The sequence below is a fragment of the Mercenaria mercenaria genome, chromosome 9 (genome assembly GCF_021730395.1).
Source record: "Mercenaria mercenaria strain notata chromosome 9, MADL_Memer_1, whole genome shotgun sequence".
Classification (NCBI taxonomy): Eukaryota; Metazoa; Mollusca; class Bivalvia; order Venerida; family Veneridae; genus Mercenaria; species Mercenaria mercenaria.
In genome coordinates, this window is record NC_069369.1 from 78,234,095 (window position 1) to 78,255,544 (window position 21,450).

The following is a 21,450-nucleotide window of genomic DNA, read 5'->3' on the forward strand; positions in this document are numbered from 1 at the left end:
TAACCAACAGGTTCTTCCCGATCAAGGACAAAACAAAGCACAAAAATCCAAATCCACCCTTAGTAATCATACATGCTTACCACAAGTAAAGTGGGGAAAGTTATTTTTTTCATGAATGAAATCATTATGCCATCTACTACTTAAGACTCAAACTAATTCTTGTATTACTATGGCAATTGCAACAATATATGTAACATATACATTAAACTCACACTTGACTCACACTCAGGTAAGCAACACTCTGGTAGGCCTCAAGTAGACCTTACAGGTAAGTGAGTGGATGTCAAATGTCATATTCATATATCCCACTCAATCTGAACTTTCTCATGTACTGGTTTCAGAAATAATAAGTTCCCAATCGTGGTTTATCGAATAATAACCCGTATTTAGAGTTATTATGCGTAAGAATATATCACGAAGGCCGTAGGCCTGAGTGATATATTGTTTCGCATAAGAACGAAAAACTCGGGTTATTCTACGATAAATCACACTTGGGAACTTGTTATTTCGATTCTAACACGACATACTAGTATCAAAAGTGTTAGAAAAAATGGTAACTACTTTTTACGACCGTACTACGCACCTTGATCGGATTACGTCACTGCACGCGCATGGGTTATTGCAGAATAACCCGAGATAGATTTTGCTCTACATGTATGTAGGTTATTTGCTGGTCGTGTTAGAATTCATTGTACACAATGGATTTACCGGATTATAACGGTTTATATGGCAATTACATCAAAGGTTTGCAAAAGTGCTGATCATTATTTTTGAAGTCGGAAGTTGTTAACTTATTGCTTGTCTGTATGTTTGTCCGTCCGAACGTCCATTTGTATAATATTACGTCTTTCCGCCAGTTCGTCCGTCCGTCCGTCAGTCAGAAAGTCTACTCGTCTGCATTAGTAGATTAAAATTCATTCTTAAATAATACCGAAGTTCAATGTTCGCTGATTGAAATTTATTACACTTGAATTATTATACTCGTGCCATCAATTTCCCGAAAGGCAGTTCACGTTAAATTTCAACTGTAACAAACATATCATTTATAAAGTATATGTTTCCGATGTCACCTTGACGGTATTCATTCGTCCCCCGACAAAGAAACTGCAAGCTCTAATGATGTGATAATAAGACGCTCTTTAAACAGCACTCCATGTGTTATTCGTACACATGTAGATTTTGCTCTACATGTATGTAGGTTATTTGCTGGTCGTGTTAGAATTCATTGTACACAATGGATTTCCCGGATTATAACGGTTTATATGGCAATTACATCAAAGGTTTGCAAAAGTGCTGATCATTATTTTTGAAGTCGGAAGTTGTTAACTTATTGCTTGTCTGTATGTTTGTCCGTCCGAACGTCCATTTGTATAATATTACGTCTTTCCGCCAGTTCGTCCGTCCGTCCGTCAGTCAGAAAGTCTACTCGTCTGCATTAGTAGATTAAAATTCATTCTTAAATAATACCGAAGTTCAATGTTCGCTGATTGAAATTTATTACACTTGAATTATTATACTCGTGCCATCAATTTCCCGAAAGGCAGTTCACGTTAAATTTCAACTGTAACAAACATATCATTTATAAAGTATATGTTTCCGATGTCACCTTGACGGTATTCATTCGTCCCCCGACAAAGAAACTGCAAGCTCTAATGATGTGATAATAAGACGCTCTTTAAACAGCACTCCATGTGTTATTCGTACACATGTAGATTTTGCTCTACATGTATGTAGGTTATTTGCTGGTCGTGTTACAATTCATTGTACACAATGGATTTACCGGATTATAACGGTTTATATGGCAATTACATCAAAGGTTTGCAAAAGTGCTGATCATTATTTTTGAAGTCGGAAGTTGTTAACTTATTGCTTGTCTGTATGTTTGTCCGTCCGAACGTCCATTTGTATAATATTACGTCTTTCCGCCAGTTCGTCCGTCCGTCCGTCAGTCAGAAAGTCTACTCGTCTGCATTAGTAGATTAAAATTCATTCTTAAATAATACCGAAGTTCAATGTTCGCTGATTGAAATTTATTACACTTGAATTATTATACTCGTGCCATCAATTTCCCGAAAGACAGTTCACGTAAAATTTCAACTGTAACAATATATCATTTATAAAATATATGTTTCCGATGTCATTTGAAAATGAGATTTGATAAACGTATGTTTTTTTCAATGACATTTAATTTGAGAGAATGTTAATATTTTTCAGTGTGAACTTACCGACATCTACGCTTGCGAAATGTAAATAGTTGTTTTGAGGTGTTTTAGGTGATAAGCCCCGTTAGGCTAGATTTCGTAAAAGTATATTTTATTTCCTATATTTAATTTTAATCGTTTGTATCAATTTATCGTCTATCAATTTGTTGTTTTTTGTCGTCATCAACAGAATGTATTAAAAAAGAACATAATACCTACTTTCGCTTTAAATACATACACGACACTGTTATCTTACCTTAGAATTAATGAAATATTGTAAATTTATCATCCAAACTTGATTTATGATACCTATGAACCTTAGCCGTCCTCAACATTCACTCACTCTCGGGAGTTGACTCGGCTGTCACTTACCTTTATGAGTACAAATAGAATCTTTCCGGAGTAAATAGGTGACGATTAGGCAATTTATTTGTGTATACTCAATGAGTGGAGTTGGAGTTTTGTCTACGGATATAGCCCCCTAAGAGATACACTATGATTTATATAGCAAAAGCTTCTGAAAAGGAATAGTACAACATTTTATGTTACATTAATATAACGATTCTGAAGGTTCATGGTTTCTTTTTTGTTTTTGAAATATTGATTCGAACTTAGTGGTATGCAGCTAGAAGACATTAGGAGATAAAAAAAATTTTGCAATGACAAACGACAAAAAATAGAATAAATAAAGTTCATGCAATAAAAAAGGAAATGAGACAATTTCATGAAACCGGATTTGTTAGACAGAGGACAATACGGGTGTAATTTTGTTATATTTGAGTTAACACTGAAATGGTTCGGATGCTACTGACCATTGTATGACAATCCCCTAAATCTAAAAAATGATCACCAGAACTATCGTACGTAAATTAAACCATTTTATACGCAATCTAGTTCTAGGATATGGTGCCTGCTTTTTAATTTTGTCTTTTGACAGTTCCTGTGATACGCAGGCTCCATAACCTGAGATCCCCTTCCTAAATTCCAGATTGTTTAGTTCTGCCCATTGTTTTCTCGTTTGGGGCAAACCCATTATTTTATCTGGGGACCAAACGCCGCTGTTCATGGAATTACACGCCTCAACACGTGTATCATTGAAGGTTCCATGTTCACCGCCGTTTGAATACATCTGCGGATGTCTCTAAATTGCTTTTTGTACTTATAGCATGTGTAAATGTTGAGTTCTGCTCAACCCGGGGCTATAAGGCGTGGGCGGTAGCATGCATTTCCACTACCGTCCATGAACAGGCTCAATCAAACCGAGCCTGCAACATTTTCGTTTTTGTCTGTTGAGCGACCTGTGAAGTTTCCACTTTTCTCTATTTTATTGAGCGGTGCGCGATAGAGCATTAGTACCCATACAGATGTCCGAAACACAACAGATACACATTCGATACTAATAGGTTATTAGCTTTGTGTCGGGAAATATGCACGAGTTCTTCAGTGAAAATATTGCGCGACCTTAGGAGCGCAATATTCCTCCGCTGAAGAACGAGTGAATATTTCCCGATGCAAAGATAATAACCTTTTTATTACATACGCATCTACACGTAATGATATAATGTAAATATATATCATAAAATTGTTCAACAGACTGAAAAGGATTAACAATACTGAACTAAATAGAAAAAATAGTGCAACACCACACACTAAATTATGTCACGGACCCGATATGAAATTCAGGCGTCAGTGTATGGAAAAATATTGACGTTTCCGGTACCGATGTAACTTAACGGGGAATAGAAACGAGTATGTAGTAAGTATATATATTTCCCTTGTTCCGATCGGTTCATTACGCACGGTCGGTACTAATGTATTAGACGGAGGGACAGAACATGGCGCTGAGTAGAGTGCCTTCCCAATTAAATTCAAAGAACCCTATTTGGTACAAAAGTTGACCAAAATATATTTATCCTTATTTATTTTTGTATCAGTTTTTGTAAGTATATTTGAATTTGGCATACATTAAATTTTATACAGTGAAAAATGTTCACCTCTAAAAATCAATTCTTTGTGTTCAACATAGCTTTTCAACAATATTTCAGAAAATTGATGCAAATATATCAAACTGTATAGCAATACCAATTACAGTTGAAACTCGAAAACTCAGATTTCAAGGAAACGAGCGTTTTACTAGCAAAATTTTATTTAAAATGATACCTTGTGCACGTGTTTGAGGGAAGAGACTTTGAAGTATCTTCGAGATAGCCGGAATTTTAAGATAAATCGAAAACGCGAATTTGTGCTTTAACTGATTAAGAAATAATAAGTTCCAAAGTGTGGTTTATAATAGAATAACCCGTGTTTTGAGTTCTTATGCGTAAGGATATATCACGAAGGACGTAGGCCCGAATGATATATTGTTTCGCATAAGGACGTAAAACTCGGGTTATCCTACGATAAAACACACTTGGGAACTTGTTATTTCGATTCTAACACGACATACTAATATCAACAGTGTTAGAAAAAATGGTAACTACCTTTTACGACCTTGCTACGCGTCAGGATTGGATGACGTCATTGCACGCGCTTGGGATTGCAGAAAACCCGAGATAGATTTTGCTCTACATGTATGTAGGTTGTTTTCTAGTCGTGTTAGAATATATGATAAACTGTTTACTGAGATATACAATAATACAGAAAAATAATAAGATATTTCAAAACCATATTTTAAAGAGTCTTTCCATTTAGTTTTATTAATACACTGTAACATTCCGGGATATTTTTCTGTATAATAAAACAAGATACTCTATGCCCATTGTTAAGATATTTATATTTTAATTACGGTAAAAATTACGTACCTATGGACCCCTATTAATACCACGGAATTAAATGTTTCTAACAGTAAAATTTGATAGATTGTAAGCTTTTTAAATTCATTAACGGTTTCAAGAAAGATGGCACTTCTTTGATATTAACTATTAACCTTGGTCCGAAATTGCTGCTGAAGATTCTTAATGCATATCTCAGGGTCTGATAATTGGTAAAATAAAACAAATAACAAATGCCTGCTCGAGTGATATTGGATATAATCAATCATAGTAAAATAGTAAGCTAGCGCGCCTCTGGTGTTGATACTTTTATCAGGTCGACAATATCCTGTATATGATCAACTACTGTTTCTTATACATGAAATATCTTATATGAACTTGTAATGAAAATCCACTCCCGCTTATAATATTTTCAACAGATTTATTTTCATTTATTAACAAGAGCTGTCACTATTAGTGACAAATACCTCCCCCCCTCCCCGCCCCCCGAAGCATGCCCAAGTCCAATCCTGCAGTTTTCTGCGCAAACATGCCAGAATAGTTTAGGTATGAATGATTCTATAACCTGACAAAAGAGTTATTTCAAAATCCCTTCATAGATGACAGAGTTTATGACCGGAAACGAAACAGACTCTGCTAACCTTTGACCTAAAAGTGTGACCTTGACATTGAAGCTAGGGGCATGGGTCTTGCGCATGACACATTATGGTGAATATTTATGCCAAATTATTTTAAAATCCGAGTTATAGCCCGGACAATAATTTACACGGACGCACACATACTCGCACGGACGAACTGACGGACGGACAGTGCAATTTTAATATGCCCACCTTCTGAGGCTTAAAAAACAACTACTGATTACTATGCATAGAATATTTCACTTTAATCTTTTTTGAAAATCCACTACTGTTTACTACTCCTGGAAAAACTCATATTAATTCAGAATAAAAATCCACAACTGCTTCCTTACACGAAATTATTTCTTTAAATTATAACATAATGCATATGTTGACACACTGATAGAACATGTAATTAGAATGTTTCTCACACTAACTGATATCATCAATGCCTTAATCAGAATTTTAAAACACTTTTAGAAAGTAAAGTATCTAAGAATTATTATTTAGATACATTAAGTGAAAGGAATCAAAATAACGAAGTGTTCAACATCATTTTTTGCAAATCCGAGATTAGAGAATTTACTAGGAAATGTTCCAAATCCGAGAATAGTGAATTTACTAGGAAATGAACTAACTTTACAGGTAAAATTTGTAAAGTGTTTTTGACATAACTTACGCGAAATATTCTATTTGTCTAACTTTTGAATCAAACATCCAGATGAGGAGTTGTGGATTAATTTGTATTTGGAAATATGCAAAAGTTCTGCAGCGAAAATATTGCGCGATCTATATTCCACGTAATAATATTTCTCGAAAAACGAGTGCATATTCCTATGCAAATCTAATAATCTTGTTATAACATACACAGTTTTACCTAAAATTATCATATAAATGACTTTTTTCTTAAGCCTGAGTAAAACTGAAAATACGGTCGTTAAAGAATCTTTAAACGCAACGAGGTACATGAAACTGATGTCACAAATGAGCTCACAACCCGATATAAAATTTGAACGTCAATATAGAAAATTTTATTTAGTTCCACTGAATATTATTTTACTGTACCAGATCAACATAGCATCATTTTTAAAGATGCTTTACATACTATGCACGCCACAGGGGCCATCAATTTCGTCATCTAACAGTACAAACATAGTCCGATCTGACCTGAGAGAAAGAGAGATTGACAAAAGATAATAGATTTTTCCGAAGCACAGAGCACGATAAACACAGCCTCAGAGCCACGCATTCGCAAAGTAGGCCCACAACAAAAAGAAGCTGTAAAGGAAAAATATTACAGACGGGTTGCTCAAAAAATCTAACAAGTACATTTTAATTTCATGCAAAATATAGATAGAGGTGGACGAATGGGAAAGGGGTAGAGAGGGGTAAAGGTGGGGCAGGGATTAAAGGGGAAAGTAGAACAAGGTTGATATACAAAGGGAATGCTACTTTCCTTAATCACAGTTACAATACAACGTAAACCGCAAACATTCATGTACCCACATCTAATAATGTAGATAAACAGACAAAAGATAATAGATAAGGGTAGATTTCTCAGAAGCACAGAGCACCAAAAACACAGCCATTTACATAGTAGGCCCACAACAAAAAGAAGCTGTAATGGAAGAATATATAGACGGGTTGCTTCAAACATCCAACAAGTACATATTAATATAAGCTAAATATAAGTGAGATATTAAAGAAAAAACATCAACGAAATGCCTTTCAAACACACTGGATCCCGGAAGGATACAAGAACATAAAGATAAAATTATAGAGTATGAGAAAATATATGTTCAAACAGCAACAAGAGCCTAATAAAATATAAGCTAAATATTGATAAAGGGGAAGGAATTGGTAAGGGGCGAAATGGGGTCGGAGGTGGGGAAGGAATCCGAAGGGGAAAGTTGATCAAGGACAAATATACAAGGGAATGCCATGTTCTTTAAAAAAAACAGTCGCACTACAACGTAAACCACAATAGCGCAGACACTCATGTACCAAAGATAAACACACAACGAAGATCAACTGAATAACAAAGAAAAACGAACAAGCAACACATTAGAAAACAGTAGGGCACCGTTATAGACTCACAAGCTTACAAACGCACCCACACAAGTAGGAAAAAACAATCAAGTACCGTCTTGGGATTCGGCTGCCAAAACAAAGAGGAGCCACGAAAACTTACTATAAGTAAAGGGGGTGGGGATGCAAAAAGTAGCATAAATGCAAGGGAAAGGAGAGGGCAAAAGGGGGAGTGGGGCGGAGGAAAAACGCTTACAGCAAACAAGAAAACATACCCAACACACAATACATGTTCCACAAACAGTGAAATAAGTCCTTTCTGCACTTAACCAATTAAAATTAACGCTTTTTATTGAATGAAGCCTGGTGAACTTTTTTTCAAATATAACGTCTAATATATTTAATTTGAAACTGAAGACAATTTGAAAATGGATTTGAAAAATCAATTTTATTCAAAATTGGTGCATTGCACTTGGTGCTTTTTGTAAGAATGAAATACGGATACTATGCAAAACATTATAACCAGACCTGCACTGTCATTGACTTTCAGCTCCATAACAGGAACGATCTGGCCATCATATTCTATAGAATTGCTTATATTTGATATTTCATTGGCGAGCTGTCCTGCATTTTCTTTATCAATAATGATAATTGATTCAAACGTCACCGTGCCACACCTGAAAACAAAACAAAGAGTTCAAAAATTCATACTAAATTTCAAAAGCTATTTATGAAATCAAGCGATTCCTCTTTGTAATTTTTGTTCAAATGATGGCATACAGTATTTAAACTTTAACTACTTTTAAGTATAAAATGAAAACGCAAATAAATGTAATGTATTTGTACACTTCTCGCCAATCAGAAAGTTTCTAATTATGTGTAACCGCTCGAAAAACACTGCTAACGTCCTCGCGGGTCAATTACAGTTCGTCTGAGCTATAAACAGAGGTGAATCAGGCAAGACATAACGCGAAGGTCTTAATTATTTGATATACTCAGTAGTAAACAAGAAATTTTATGAGACTCAGTCAAGTTTATCGGTAAACCTGAAAAAATTCCAAGTCAAGTTTATTGGTAAACCTGAAATGCTCGAAGTCAAGTTTATTGGTAAGTCTGAAAGGTTTATTTGTTGACCTGAAATGTTCCAAATTAAGTTTATCGGTAAACCTGAAAGGTTCAAAGTCAAGTTTACTGGTAAACCTGAAACGCTCGAAGTCAAGTTTATTGGTAAGCCTCTTAGGTTTATTTGTAAACCTGAAATGTTCCATGATTAAGTTTATCGGTAAACCTGAAAAGTTCAAAGTCAAGTTTATGGTAAATCTGATAGGTTCGAAGTCAAGTTTATTGATAAACATGAATGGTTCAATGTAAAGTTTATTTGTGAGTCTAAACAGTTCAATGTCAAGTTTATTGGTAAACCTGAAAAAAGTTCCAAGTCAAGTTTATTGATAAATCTGAAAGGTTCCAAATAAAATTTATCGGTAAACATGAAAGGTTCGAAGTCAAGTTTATTTGTAAATCTGAAAGGTTCAAAGTCAAGTTTATAGGCAAATATGAAAAGTTTCAAGTCAAGTTTATTGGTATATCTGTTAGGTTCCAAGTCAAGTTTACTGGTAAATCTAAAAGGTTCCTAGTCGAGAATATCGGTTAACATGAAAGGTTCCAAGTCAAGTTTATCGGTAAATCTGAAAGGTTCCAAGTCAAGTTTATCGGTAAATTTGAAAGGTTTGCAGACAAGTTTATTGGTACACATTAGAGGTTCGAAGTCAACTTAATCGGTAAATCTGAAAGGCTCTAAGTCAATTTTATTGGTAAATCTTAAAAAGTAAAATAAAATTAAAGAAAGAAAGTTTACTCTATATTGGTAACAACCACTCTTTTTTGGACAGGCAGGCGTCTTTGAATCTGAAATATATTTTACGTTTTAAATTGAGCTGACATAATTACACTGACAAAAACACAAACTGTATTCACACTTAACATTTTGCAAACATTTTAGCACCTACAATGTACAGTTGAATTCTATACAATTTCTTCTGTCGTACACTGCACATTTTTGTATGTACCTATTGCAGCTTAAACAGTAATTCTACTAATAATACATGATTAACAAAAATAAAAGGATAATTTTGCAGTTGAAAATTTGAACAAGACAGTAACAAAGTTACAGTTAAGTCATAAAATGCTAAACTCAAGGCCGTTTTTAATATTGCTGACCTGGACCTTAAACATTTGGCGGGATGTTAACCAATCTTAGATTGTAATACAGAACATCAATGTTATATCTAGGGAAATCTTATCATAGCATAGAGATATTCTTATAAATCTTAAACTAAACCAGATTGTTTGTTATATAGAATAACTATGACTAGAAGTGGTATATATGTATCTCAAACCAAATTGTTAACTGAACTTAATAAAACAGAAGACATAGCGAAATATTTGTACACGTATATTTCTATCAAAAATAATAAAATGGTTCATTTTATGACTAAAAATAATAAAATTAATAAAATGGTTCATTTTATGACTAAAACTGGGGACTATATTACCGAATGTTTGTCATTATGTTTATGAAGTCCAGGCTCCACATAAACTATTTGGATAAAGATAACAAGATCAGGCAAAATTAATAAGATAGGGACCAATTAAAAATACAATATCTATTATCCTTTATGCCTGGGAGACATTGACTTTTAAGTTAGATATATTACTGAAAACTACCACTCATCTTATTATTAATATCAAGTTTAAGGTCGTCAACCCATAGTGACCCCCATCAAATTCATTGTGATTACGTCTTCTCATATCAATTTTCTCGTAAATCTAGCGCACGTGCCTTTCCGTAAAAAACGGAGAATACCGGAATGACATACGGGGAATACGTAATGACGATCATTACGAGTCTACTGCCTTAAATCAAGTCAGGATCTGATAACAAAATTATACTCACTGTGATAGATACAGTATATAGGCCTCATTTGAAACATTATTACATAAAACGCATTCCACAATGTTTTACAAAAAATATGACCAAGTTCAAACAAAACTGAGTAACGAATTAAAAAAATAAGACTTGGACAAGAAAACGCAATATTTTAAGACCCTTACGAAACATTCTGTGCTTGTATTCGTTAATAAAGTGGCAGATTCTGCGCACAATATTCAACGATTCCAAGACAAGTATTATCGTGTCAACTATTCCTCGTGCAGAAGGTTTTAGTCTGGGTACGGACAGGCCGACCTACAGACACGATTACTCCCAGATAAGCAAGACCCTAAAATATCAGGTTTAATATTTAAAAAAAATAAATAATAAAAAATAAATATTGGTACCTATATAATATGTAACTTCATTAGCAGATTTTTACTGTATATGACAAAAACCCTGAAGTAACAAAAATCAACACATACCGAATTTTCTATTTTTTTCTTTTCATTCTCATACACGGAAGGTATCCTCAGATCTGGACAGTCTCTATCTATAGACACGATTAAAAGTACTGCGGCTTCACCTGACCGATAAAAAAATCAGAGTATACTATTCTTTGTTCGACATAATATAAATATTTTACATACACAAAAATTTGGCCTTTAACCTGCTAAATTTCTAAAATAGACTGGTACATCATTCAATATGGGCGATGTCATTTATTATTCGAAGGGGTGTTTACTGAAAATGTAATGTACTGACTGAATAGCGAACAGTGTAGACAACGAACAGTTTGCACTGACGTACAGGCTAATCTTTGTCTACACTGGTAGCAAAGACAGAATCATTTGCCGCTAGCAGGCTAAAGGCTAAAGGTTCGCTCCATTCTGAAATGCAATAGCAAACTCTTACCTGAAACCTTTCTGTCTTGAAAACTTATGTGATCCTCCCAAAAGCTGTCCTTAACTTTACTATAAAACTACCATGGATACATTTCACAATAACACTTTTTGGGATACCCGATCAAATGGATATTTTATAGGTATATTGAGCAAACACCCTTCACCAAGTACATGAATTTCTCGTGCTGTAAAATACCTTGGTTTCTATCGAAGACCACTAGTGGCAGAATGCATTGTATTACTCTCGTAATAAAAATATTACATAAGAAAGCAATCAGACTTATCAAACCGAGCAAATAGGCATAATTCACTAAACGAATTGAGCAGATTACATTTGCAAATTGGTAATATCAAAATGCGGAATGCAACATTATATCTTCATATTTAACAAATGCTGTATGTTACATCGCATCGTTTTACCAGATGCAAGTTAATGCGAGCGCCGTTACATAAAGATAAATACGGGTTTACAGGACATAACATTTAAGCTGTCAAAACCTCGAAAGTGAGGTGGCAGATAGCGATACAATATGCAATTAAATATAAAAAATATTTCATGCTATGTAGTGAAATACTGAAAAATATCAGTGAGATATTTCTCTATATCACTCACAGTGCCGAACTTCGCCTTCGTGAAAATAATTAATTGTCTCCCTTATCGGTGATGATATATTTCGATATTACACTGCATACAAACAAATATCCTCTATATATCAATAAAGGATGGAATGGAAACATTTTGAATCCAAGTTATTATTTAGAGAGTGACTCCTTTAACTTTTTCACTACCCTTTTCTACGTGGTAGAGCGACGATAAGTTAAGAACGAGATACCATAATCCGATCTGCTTTAGTTGGGCCTTTAAAATGATTATACTGGATTGGTGCTCTCAATATGTTTCATTAAAGACAGCTGGTTGATTGGTAACAAATGTTAGAGCTTAGCGCAGTGGTGATTGACTTTACTTACCAAAACACAACAATTTTGGGTAGGTCAGCAAACAGTTGACATTGACGTTGTGTCTTGGTCTTTTTGGCAATATCTTTATTTTTATTACTCTTTCTACCATGAAAACCCTTAAGTCGACCTCAAAACAGTAATAAGTCTTACCTGGGTTAACAGGAATCGTCACTGATGGAATATCTAAAAATAGAAATATAAACGTTTAAATCATCTGTAAAAAGGGTAACAATATTTCACATCATAGTTTGAAATCGCTAAACAAATTCAATCAGTCGCATCATTCTTTAGAAAATTCGTAAAAGAGTTGACTACTTAGCGTTTCTATGTGTTTATATGATGATGAATTGTGAGGCCTTAAACTTAGTAAAGTCTACCAACAAGCATTTAAATTGTCAACAGTATATCAAGAAATATTTGTCGATCTATTAATGTATTTTTAAGTATTCTTGTACTGAACCTTTCTCAATATAAATACTTTTGATAAGCTTCTATTTCGTTTACTTACTTATACTTGTTTTTGTAAAGCCATTGCTAAATTTGATAAATTACAGTACATGTATAAATGTTTTCAGTAAGCTATTTCTGTATTAAATTACAACAGAATTGCCTTCATTAAGCTTTTACTTTATGTTTTAAATTACTACCTAAATGGCATATTTGTACATAAATATCAAATGCTCGTGAACTTGACTGAAAGTACCGAAGGTATATAAAAAGAAACTTACCAATTTCACACACATTGGAAGAAGAGTTTTTGTAACCTTGCTCGCATGTGCAGTAATATCTGCCTATTGTATTTTCACAAACAACGTTTGAGCCACTGCAAATACTTGAGTTCTACAGATGGAAATATAAGGCAACAAGCATTTAGCACATTATGTTAAAAGGACAAAAATGTAAGAATTGACCTCAGTGAGGTTTAAATTGACGACCTAAATAACTGAAAAAGAACTATAGTCAAGAGATTTAACTGCTTCGCTACGGAAACAGTTGAAAACAATTTAAAAGCTTGTTTTCGCTACAGTATACAGTCCTTGATATTAATTTAGAATGTAGCAAATATAGCTGAATCAAATTTTCTAGATAAGATTAACTCCCTTCATTTAGACAAAAACTGCAACAAAATTTACTTTCTTTGCCTAATAATACTTCAGGTAAAATGTTTAAATAGGTAAACACTTGGTAGTGGGAAGACATATGGATTTCAGTAATGAAGTTATCACCCTTTAAAACAAGAGGGTCATGATAACCCTGAATTGCTCACCTGAGCATATTGAACCACATGTTTCAAATGGCAAACTGATGCTAAAATATTAGAAAGTAGATCAGTAGGTCACATTTATGGTCACTGAAAGACAGTTTAAAGATTGGTGTGCAAAACTGTACATGTCATCCAAATTTCAAGGCTGGATCTTAAACTAGAGTGGTCAAAAGCAAAAGTTTATGCACGGACACACGGACGACGTAGACCTACTGACCTAGTTTTTGACCGCAGTTGACCCAGTTTCCAACTTGACCTAGATATCATCAAGATAAATATTCAGAACAACTTTCATACAGATCCCATGAAAAATATCGCCTCTAGAGAGGTCACAAGGTTTTTTTTCTATTATTTGACCTACTGACCTAGTTTTTGATGGCACGTGACCCAATTTCAAACTAAAACTAGTTATCATCAAAGAGAACATTTCGACCAATTTTCATGAAGATCCAACGAAAAGTATGGACTCTAGAGAGGTCACAAGGTTTTTATATTTTTAGACCTACTGACCTAGTTTTTGATCGCACGTGGCCCAGTTTCAAACTTGATCTAGATATCATCAAGTTGAACATTCTAATTTTCATGAAGATCCATTGAAAAATATGGCCTCTAGGGAGGTCACAAGGTTTTTCTATTTTTAAACCTACTGACCTAGTTTTTGACCGCAGTTGACCCAGTTTCAAACTTGACCTAGATATCATTAAGGTAAACATTCTGACCAATTTTCATGAAGATCCATTGAAAAAATATGGCCTCTAGAGAGGTCACAAGGTTTTTCTATTTTTAGACCTACTGACCTAGTTTTTGATCGCAGTTGACCCAGTTTCAAACTTGACCTAGATATTTTTAAGATAAATACTCAGACCAATTTTCATACAGATCCCATGATAAATATCGCCTCTAGAGAGGTCACAATGTTTCTCTAATTTTAGACCTACTGACCTAGTTTTTGACCGCACGGAATTAAATTTCAAACTTGACCTAGATATCATCAAGATTAATATTCTGACAAATTTTCATGAAGATCCATTGAAAAATATGGCCTCTAGGGAGGTCACAAGGATTTTCTATTTTTAGACCTACTGACCTAGTTTTTGACTGCACATGACCCAGTTTCAGATTTGACCTAGATATCATCAAAATAAACAGTCTGACCAACTTTCATAAAGATCCCATGAAAAATATGACCTCTAGAGTGGTCAAAAGCAAAAGTTTACGCACGCACGGACGGACGCACGGACGACGGACGCTGCACGATCACATAAGCTCACCTTGTCACTTTGTTCATTTGATTTTTTTACAGGGAGAAAACGTAATTAGATTCTCAAACAATATTGTGCAAAAACTGAATAAGATCTCCAAATTTCATAGCTGTACCTTTAAAAAAGAAGAAAGTGGGACAGTATGTTCAAAGTCATGGTCACTGAAAGTCAGTTTTGAAATGTGTGTTCAAAACTTTACAAGTGGTCAAAATTTTATGGCAGTAAGAAAACGTAGGTCAATGCCATGGTCAAGAGACATTGTAATCACCAAAGGTCATCAGCTCATTAAACTTATCAGCATATGAAAATGTTAAACTATTATAGAAGTTTTTTTCCATCGTAACTCTATTCATATTTAAAACAAATAAGTAGCCCTAACTTCGTGAAAAAACATGCATTCAAATATAACGTGTTTCGCACGTGCACAACTACAAGCTTAACTTGACTTGGTACCAATGATAATGACAAGACTTGATAAAAGCCTGGCAAATAAGAATCGAGAAATAGCGTGGACAATTTTTTCCACATACATATAGATGAGCAAATTTAATAAAGGGCCATACCTAAGAGAAAAATCATTCGAATGGAACTCACTCGCTTCGCACATGCATAATTAGGCTTAGTACTGATAATTATTACAGGGTTTGGTGGAAATCTGGCAAATGATTGCTGAGATATGGCGCGGCCAAATGTTTTCCGTGTATACATATAAACTTTTAAGAAAAAATAGTAAAGGGTCATAACTAAGAAAAAATCATCCAGATGGAACCCGCTTCGCACATGCTACTGATAATAATTGCCAGGTTTGATGGAAATCTGGCAAATATATGTATAAAGCATTTAAAGAGATTTTTTTTGGTCAGTCTGCGATACTTTATGGCAAATGAGGTTTTGAAAACAATCAATGGATCGGCATTGGAGAGAGGTGGAGTGTACATAAAACTTCTGTGTCCATACATCATATCTTGAGGTTACGGAATAACTACTGACACAGTGTGTTTTGATCTTAGGCTACTGGAAGATTTATATACTTCCATCATGTCCTTTATACATGGGGAAATGCCTGTATAACGCCTTATAGATGAAAGTCAAAATGATATCATGTGTTTGTAATTGGTAGTCAATGGAACTCCTTCAATAAGGGTTAATATAATTGGACATGAGATATATTAGTAATTTCTTTGTCAGTTTCAACTTACAACACACTCATCCTTGTCTTCACATGAATAACCAACCCAGTTTTCATTACACTTGCATGCCCCTGTCTTGATGTCACACTGCTGGTTGTCGACGTTTGGTATAAGTCTTGACGTATTACAGTTGCATTGTTCCTTACAGTTACGGCCATATGTATTGCTTGTACAGACTAAAAACAAATCAAGATAATATCTTTTGATTGATTTGGCTTTAAAGAAAATAATAACAATATTTCTTGCTTATGCAGGCTTAAAATATAATTGAGCTGTGCCATGAGAAAACCAACATAGTGCATTTGCGACCAGCATGGAATCAGACCAGCCTGCGCATCCGTGCAGTCTGGTCAGGATCCATGCTGTTCGCTAACTGTTTCTCTAATTCCTATAGGCTTTGAAAGCGAACAGCATGGATCCTGACCAGACTGCGCGGATGCGCAGGCTGGTCTGGATCCATGCTTGTCTCGAGCGCACTATGTTGGTTTTCTCATGGTGCGGTTCAGTTACAATTTTAGATTGACATTTTACTTATTTCACTGTTGAAACTCTTTTCAGATATGACATAGGTGTCTTTTCACACACCCCATACAATATTTCTTGTTCCTTTGTGAAATAAACGTTTATTTCACTTTTGTTCATACATTTATTGTTTTCGCAGGCTTTTTCACATTTATTATTTATGAAAGTTTAAACAATATTACATCATTTATTGTTTGTGCAAGGTGAAGACGTACATTTTTGTCTGTGCAAATGTGAAAGATAAATCACTATCATGCTTATAGTCCGTACAGAATGTTAGAACATCGCAATGATTAAACACGAATGCATTTCTTCGTAACACACCTTCCCTGTGATTTTATGAAACATTTCACAATCATGTGATATTGTTATCTTTTTCATGACCGTAAGCGGGTGATTGGTTCAGATAATGATACAAATGAAACAACGAGATCATCAAACATATATCATACTGTAAACAATTATCAATTGGATAATCCGTTTGATATCTATAATGTCGAATAAACGATTTCATGATCATGGCTATAATATTTGTTCTTTTTTTCCCAATTACAACACGAAACTACACTTGAACGCACACTAATGTGGATGATAAAGGACAGCATTTATTTTCGTTTGGACAACCTTTTTCTTTGTTGGTTCACACGTGTTATCTGGATATATCCTCCCTGTTTTGTATCTGCATGAACCCCCTGCCCGCCCTCTATCGTTGACTGTATCACATCTGGGGTACACATGTATTTCGGAAATAAATTTTTTTTGAATAGTCGAGAAAATGACACGAATGCTTAACGAAATATCCTATCAACAACTGATAATCGTATGCGAGTTAATGATTGTCAGAACTTCACAATCATCGCAATCAAATGTGATTAAGGTATACCTCAAAGATCCCAGTCAGTACAAAAACGAACTCTATAAATTCAAACGAAAACAGTTACATGTATTAAAACAGATTACAAGAGTAAGATATTAAAACTAAAAAACAACTTGATTAGAATATGAACTATAAAGTCATCGTATTTTAACTGTTAATTTGAAATTTGACAATATTTTCCAAATATGACATCAAGTCAAATGGAACGATCTGTATGCAAAACTTCTGCACACATCCATGTCATCAACATAATTGAGCCGCACCATGATGAAACCAACATAGTGGCTTTTCGACCAGCATGGATCCAGACCAGCCTGCGCATCCGCGCAGTCTGGTCAGGATCCATGCTGTTCGCTTTCAAAGCCTATTTTTATTAAAGAAACCGTAAGCGAACATCATGGAACCTGACCAGACTTCGCGGATGCGCAGGCTGGTCTGGATCCATGCTGGTCGCAAAGTCACTATGTTGGTTTTCTCATGGCGCGGCTCAATTATATTACCATCTGTGCACGTAGTTCCATTCCAGCCTTCCGTGCAATTACAACTGAAAAAGTTGACAGCATCTGTGCAAATTCCATTATTCATACACGGCTGTGGGTCACATTCATCTTTATCTGAAACATGGCAATGTATAATAAAGGAGTGCGCCTGAGTTTGGCTTAAATTGCTCTGAATTAAGATAAAACTTCAAAAAAAAAAAAATGGACTTAAGTTAAAGTACATTCTTGACTGTCAGTATATAAAAATGTAGCCATATAGAACCTACATGTTGCCTAGAAGTTGCGATTTCAAACGCGTACTCGTACCCGAATGTGCTTAACTAAAATATTCTTGTTATTATGCTCCACCATTCCAAAGAAGAGGGAGTAAATTGTTTTGCAAATGTCTGTCTGCCGGTCCATTTGACGGAATCTTGACATTAAATAAAGTCCTTCGCCTGCTAAATCTAATTCATTTATTGTTGTGGAGATCAAATATAACTGAATGACGTTTGAAAATGACGTCAAAATCAGCAAACCGTAAACACGCAATACATATGAACAACGACACCACCTAAAATAGGTATTGTAACTTGTTAAGGGCAAAAATAGCAATGACTAAAATTTCACTTTGTTAAGTTTAGTATCATCATTTTCACATGTCCATATACGACTTTAATCAAGGTATTTTTCTAATATAAGCATTGATAGGAACAATGTTCTTTATCTTTGGTGAAATGATAAAGTTGTCCTGACCAGTGACAACGTATAAATGGTATTTTCTCACGTCAGTCTGATTTAAAAGTAATAAAAAACAACAACAAAGGAATGAAACAACTGTAATTTGCATATATCGTACTGATCTCACTTCAAAAGGAACAATATATTTTCTTAAAATTTGAGAAAAGGGAGAAGATTCATGTTGGCACAAGTTTCTAGGACATCTTAAATTATCATTGTCTTTTGCTCTCTTCCAGGATGTATTGATTTGCAAAAAAGTCTTGCCGAAATAAGTATAAATCTTATTGGAAATAACTACAACAACAATGTAATGGCATTGTTGCCTTAACAGACTTTATATTTGCCTTTGGTTCAAGTACTTATAACAAACAGTGAGTTAATTAAAAGGTTCAATTTTATCAAGAGATTATTTGGACATGTGAATAATTCAACTTTCTGATTTGTCAGCTTATTAACTATTCAATTAAAAATCTAAACAGATTTATCAAAATTACAGCTATGATAAAAATGACAGCTGTATCAATATGACGGCAAAACATCAGATGTTATAAATGACAGATGCATCAGAATTACAGGTGTATCAATCTTTAATGACTTACTTGTTTCGCAGTTAGTGCCAATATATCCAGGTACACACTGACATGTATAGACATTCACCGATGATGAGCAGGTGCCTCCATTCTGACATGGGCTGGATGAGCACTCGTCAATCACATCTAAATCATTTTTAAATAACTGCTTAAAACCCTCACATATTAGTCAAAGAAACACCTGACAATGAATTTGAAGTTTGTGATAAAATTGGTTTCACTATACATATCTAATCTTACTATTTTATGTATAAATCTGATCCCATAGAAGAAATAAATTCCACTAAACAAACAAATAGCAGATCCGGTTTGACTGAGTCTGCTCCTGGGAAGTAAAACAACCCTTACGCCCTGAAGCACCAGCTTAAGTGGACTTCTATTACAAAGATTTGGATGAACACCATGATCCAAAAAAGCCAGAAAAATACACTGCATACAAAAAAAAATGCAAAATCAAAGGTGCATCGCGTTCAAATGGAAATGCTTTAAAATGAACAGAAAGACGAAAAACTAAAACAGAGAGCAATATCTTTGAAATGGTAAACTTTCTTATAGTTTTACACGTAAAACGTACCTTGAAGATACTTAATTACTTTTATTTCATAACTTACTCCCACATGAATTGGCAGCAAGTATGTTAATTGTTCAAAGCACACATTATCAATAAATTTTATTGTTAAACATTTGCTATTCCAAAGAACTACCGTTGCATAATTTGATTATCAATATTTGCCGCTGTTTCGTTTAAGATTCCTTTGATTACATGAATATGATTCTGTCTGTAAGTTATCACGTAGGTCAAATTTCTCGGTAATAGACACTTGATGTTATTTATTTAGATCAGGTTTTACATCACTTTAAAGGATTTTTCTCGTTCCATTATTACTTACTGGCGTCAACGTAAATTGAAACATTAGTTGTTGCCGTAAGAGCAGTACTACCGCTGTCTGATACCATCACTTTCAAATTGTATGTTTCTTCACTCAACGTTTTATCTAAGCTTATAGATCCGTTGTCTGCATCTATTGAGAACACTTTGTCATCGTTCCCTGCTGTAATGAACAGTGTTGAAATTTAGTTGAATAAAAATAAACTAGACAGATATTCTTCCATTCATATCTCTAATTGTAGTTACAATCTACTTGAAATACACATGTCAAAAACCTACCTGAAAACATCATTTATAAAATGCACAAATGCTCTTTAACAACTCTAATACAAACAAAAGCAAGGGCTCCGCCTAACAAGGCATAATATGAACGTTTACAAGCAGAATTAGACAGGCATCATCGATAACTTTGGTGGTATATGTCGGGGAAGGAGTAGGGGTAGCTTGCAAAGAAGATACTAGAAATATTACGTGTGTCAGTTTGCAAGATAAAGAATATTATATCAAGAAAGTTAACTCAGCTGTGTAAATTTTGAAAAACCAGAGCTAAGTGTAGTATTTTTGACTCAGAGCCTGGGAATGTAGAAAATATTAGAAATTAACAGAAATTAAGTGGAGTTATTTTGACCCATGGAACGTAAAAGTGATAGACTGATTGATACATTACATCGGTGCATCTCTAAGTAAGTAAGTAAGTAGGTATGTATGTATGTAGATATGACCTAGAATACGGAAACGAGACAAAACATTTACTAGAAAATCAGTTCCTTTGATTTTGACATTTGAGTCACAGACACGAATTCAATAAGAATTTTCATCTAGTGGTACTTAGTCATTGTATTAAATTGAAAGCCATAGTTATATATCTAAAGACTAAAGAGTTCGGAAACAAAACATTGAGCGCTGGACAAACATACGAATGACTGAACGGATAACGGCATTCAATAATACGTCTGCTGTTTTCAATATGGGCTTATAATGAAGGCATATACATTATTAATGCGTACGACCTTTAAGTCCTAGCACTATTCCCTTTGGTATGACGTGATAAATGGTACTAGCAGCTTCCTCGCTTTGCGCTCAGCATTAAGGGGATAGTGCTAGGACTGGTCAGCCCGGGGTCAGTATAATGTGACTGGGTGGGGTATCACGCCACGTGTCTACGGTATGATATTCCAGTGAGGCAGCACTATAAAGTTGGGCATTGTGCTCACTGCTACAAGTA

General features: G+C 34.5%; 1 protein-coding gene across 1 annotated transcript in view; it reads right to left on the reverse strand.

Annotated features, from left to right (window-relative positions):
• Positions 1–21,450, reverse strand: part of LOC123547534 (protocadherin Fat 4-like) — a 125,864-nt gene that overhangs the window by 9,996 nt on the left and 94,418 nt on the right. Inside the window, exons 29-37 of the mRNA XM_053550666.1 lie at positions 20,227–20,388; positions 19,346–19,462; positions 18,027–18,140; positions 16,137–16,303; positions 13,140–13,251; positions 12,562–12,594; positions 11,032–11,132; positions 9,473–9,522; positions 8,146–8,294 (exon numbers count right to left, since the gene is read on the reverse strand). Coding sequence (XP_053406641.1) covers positions 8,146–8,294; positions 9,473–9,522; positions 11,032–11,132; positions 12,562–12,594; positions 13,140–13,251; positions 16,137–16,303; positions 18,027–18,140; positions 19,346–19,462; positions 20,227–20,388 — 1,005 coding nt within the window. The remainder of the gene's footprint in view (positions 1–8,145; positions 8,295–9,472; positions 9,523–11,031; positions 11,133–12,561; positions 12,595–13,139; positions 13,252–16,136; positions 16,304–18,026; positions 18,141–19,345; positions 19,463–20,226; positions 20,389–21,450) is intronic.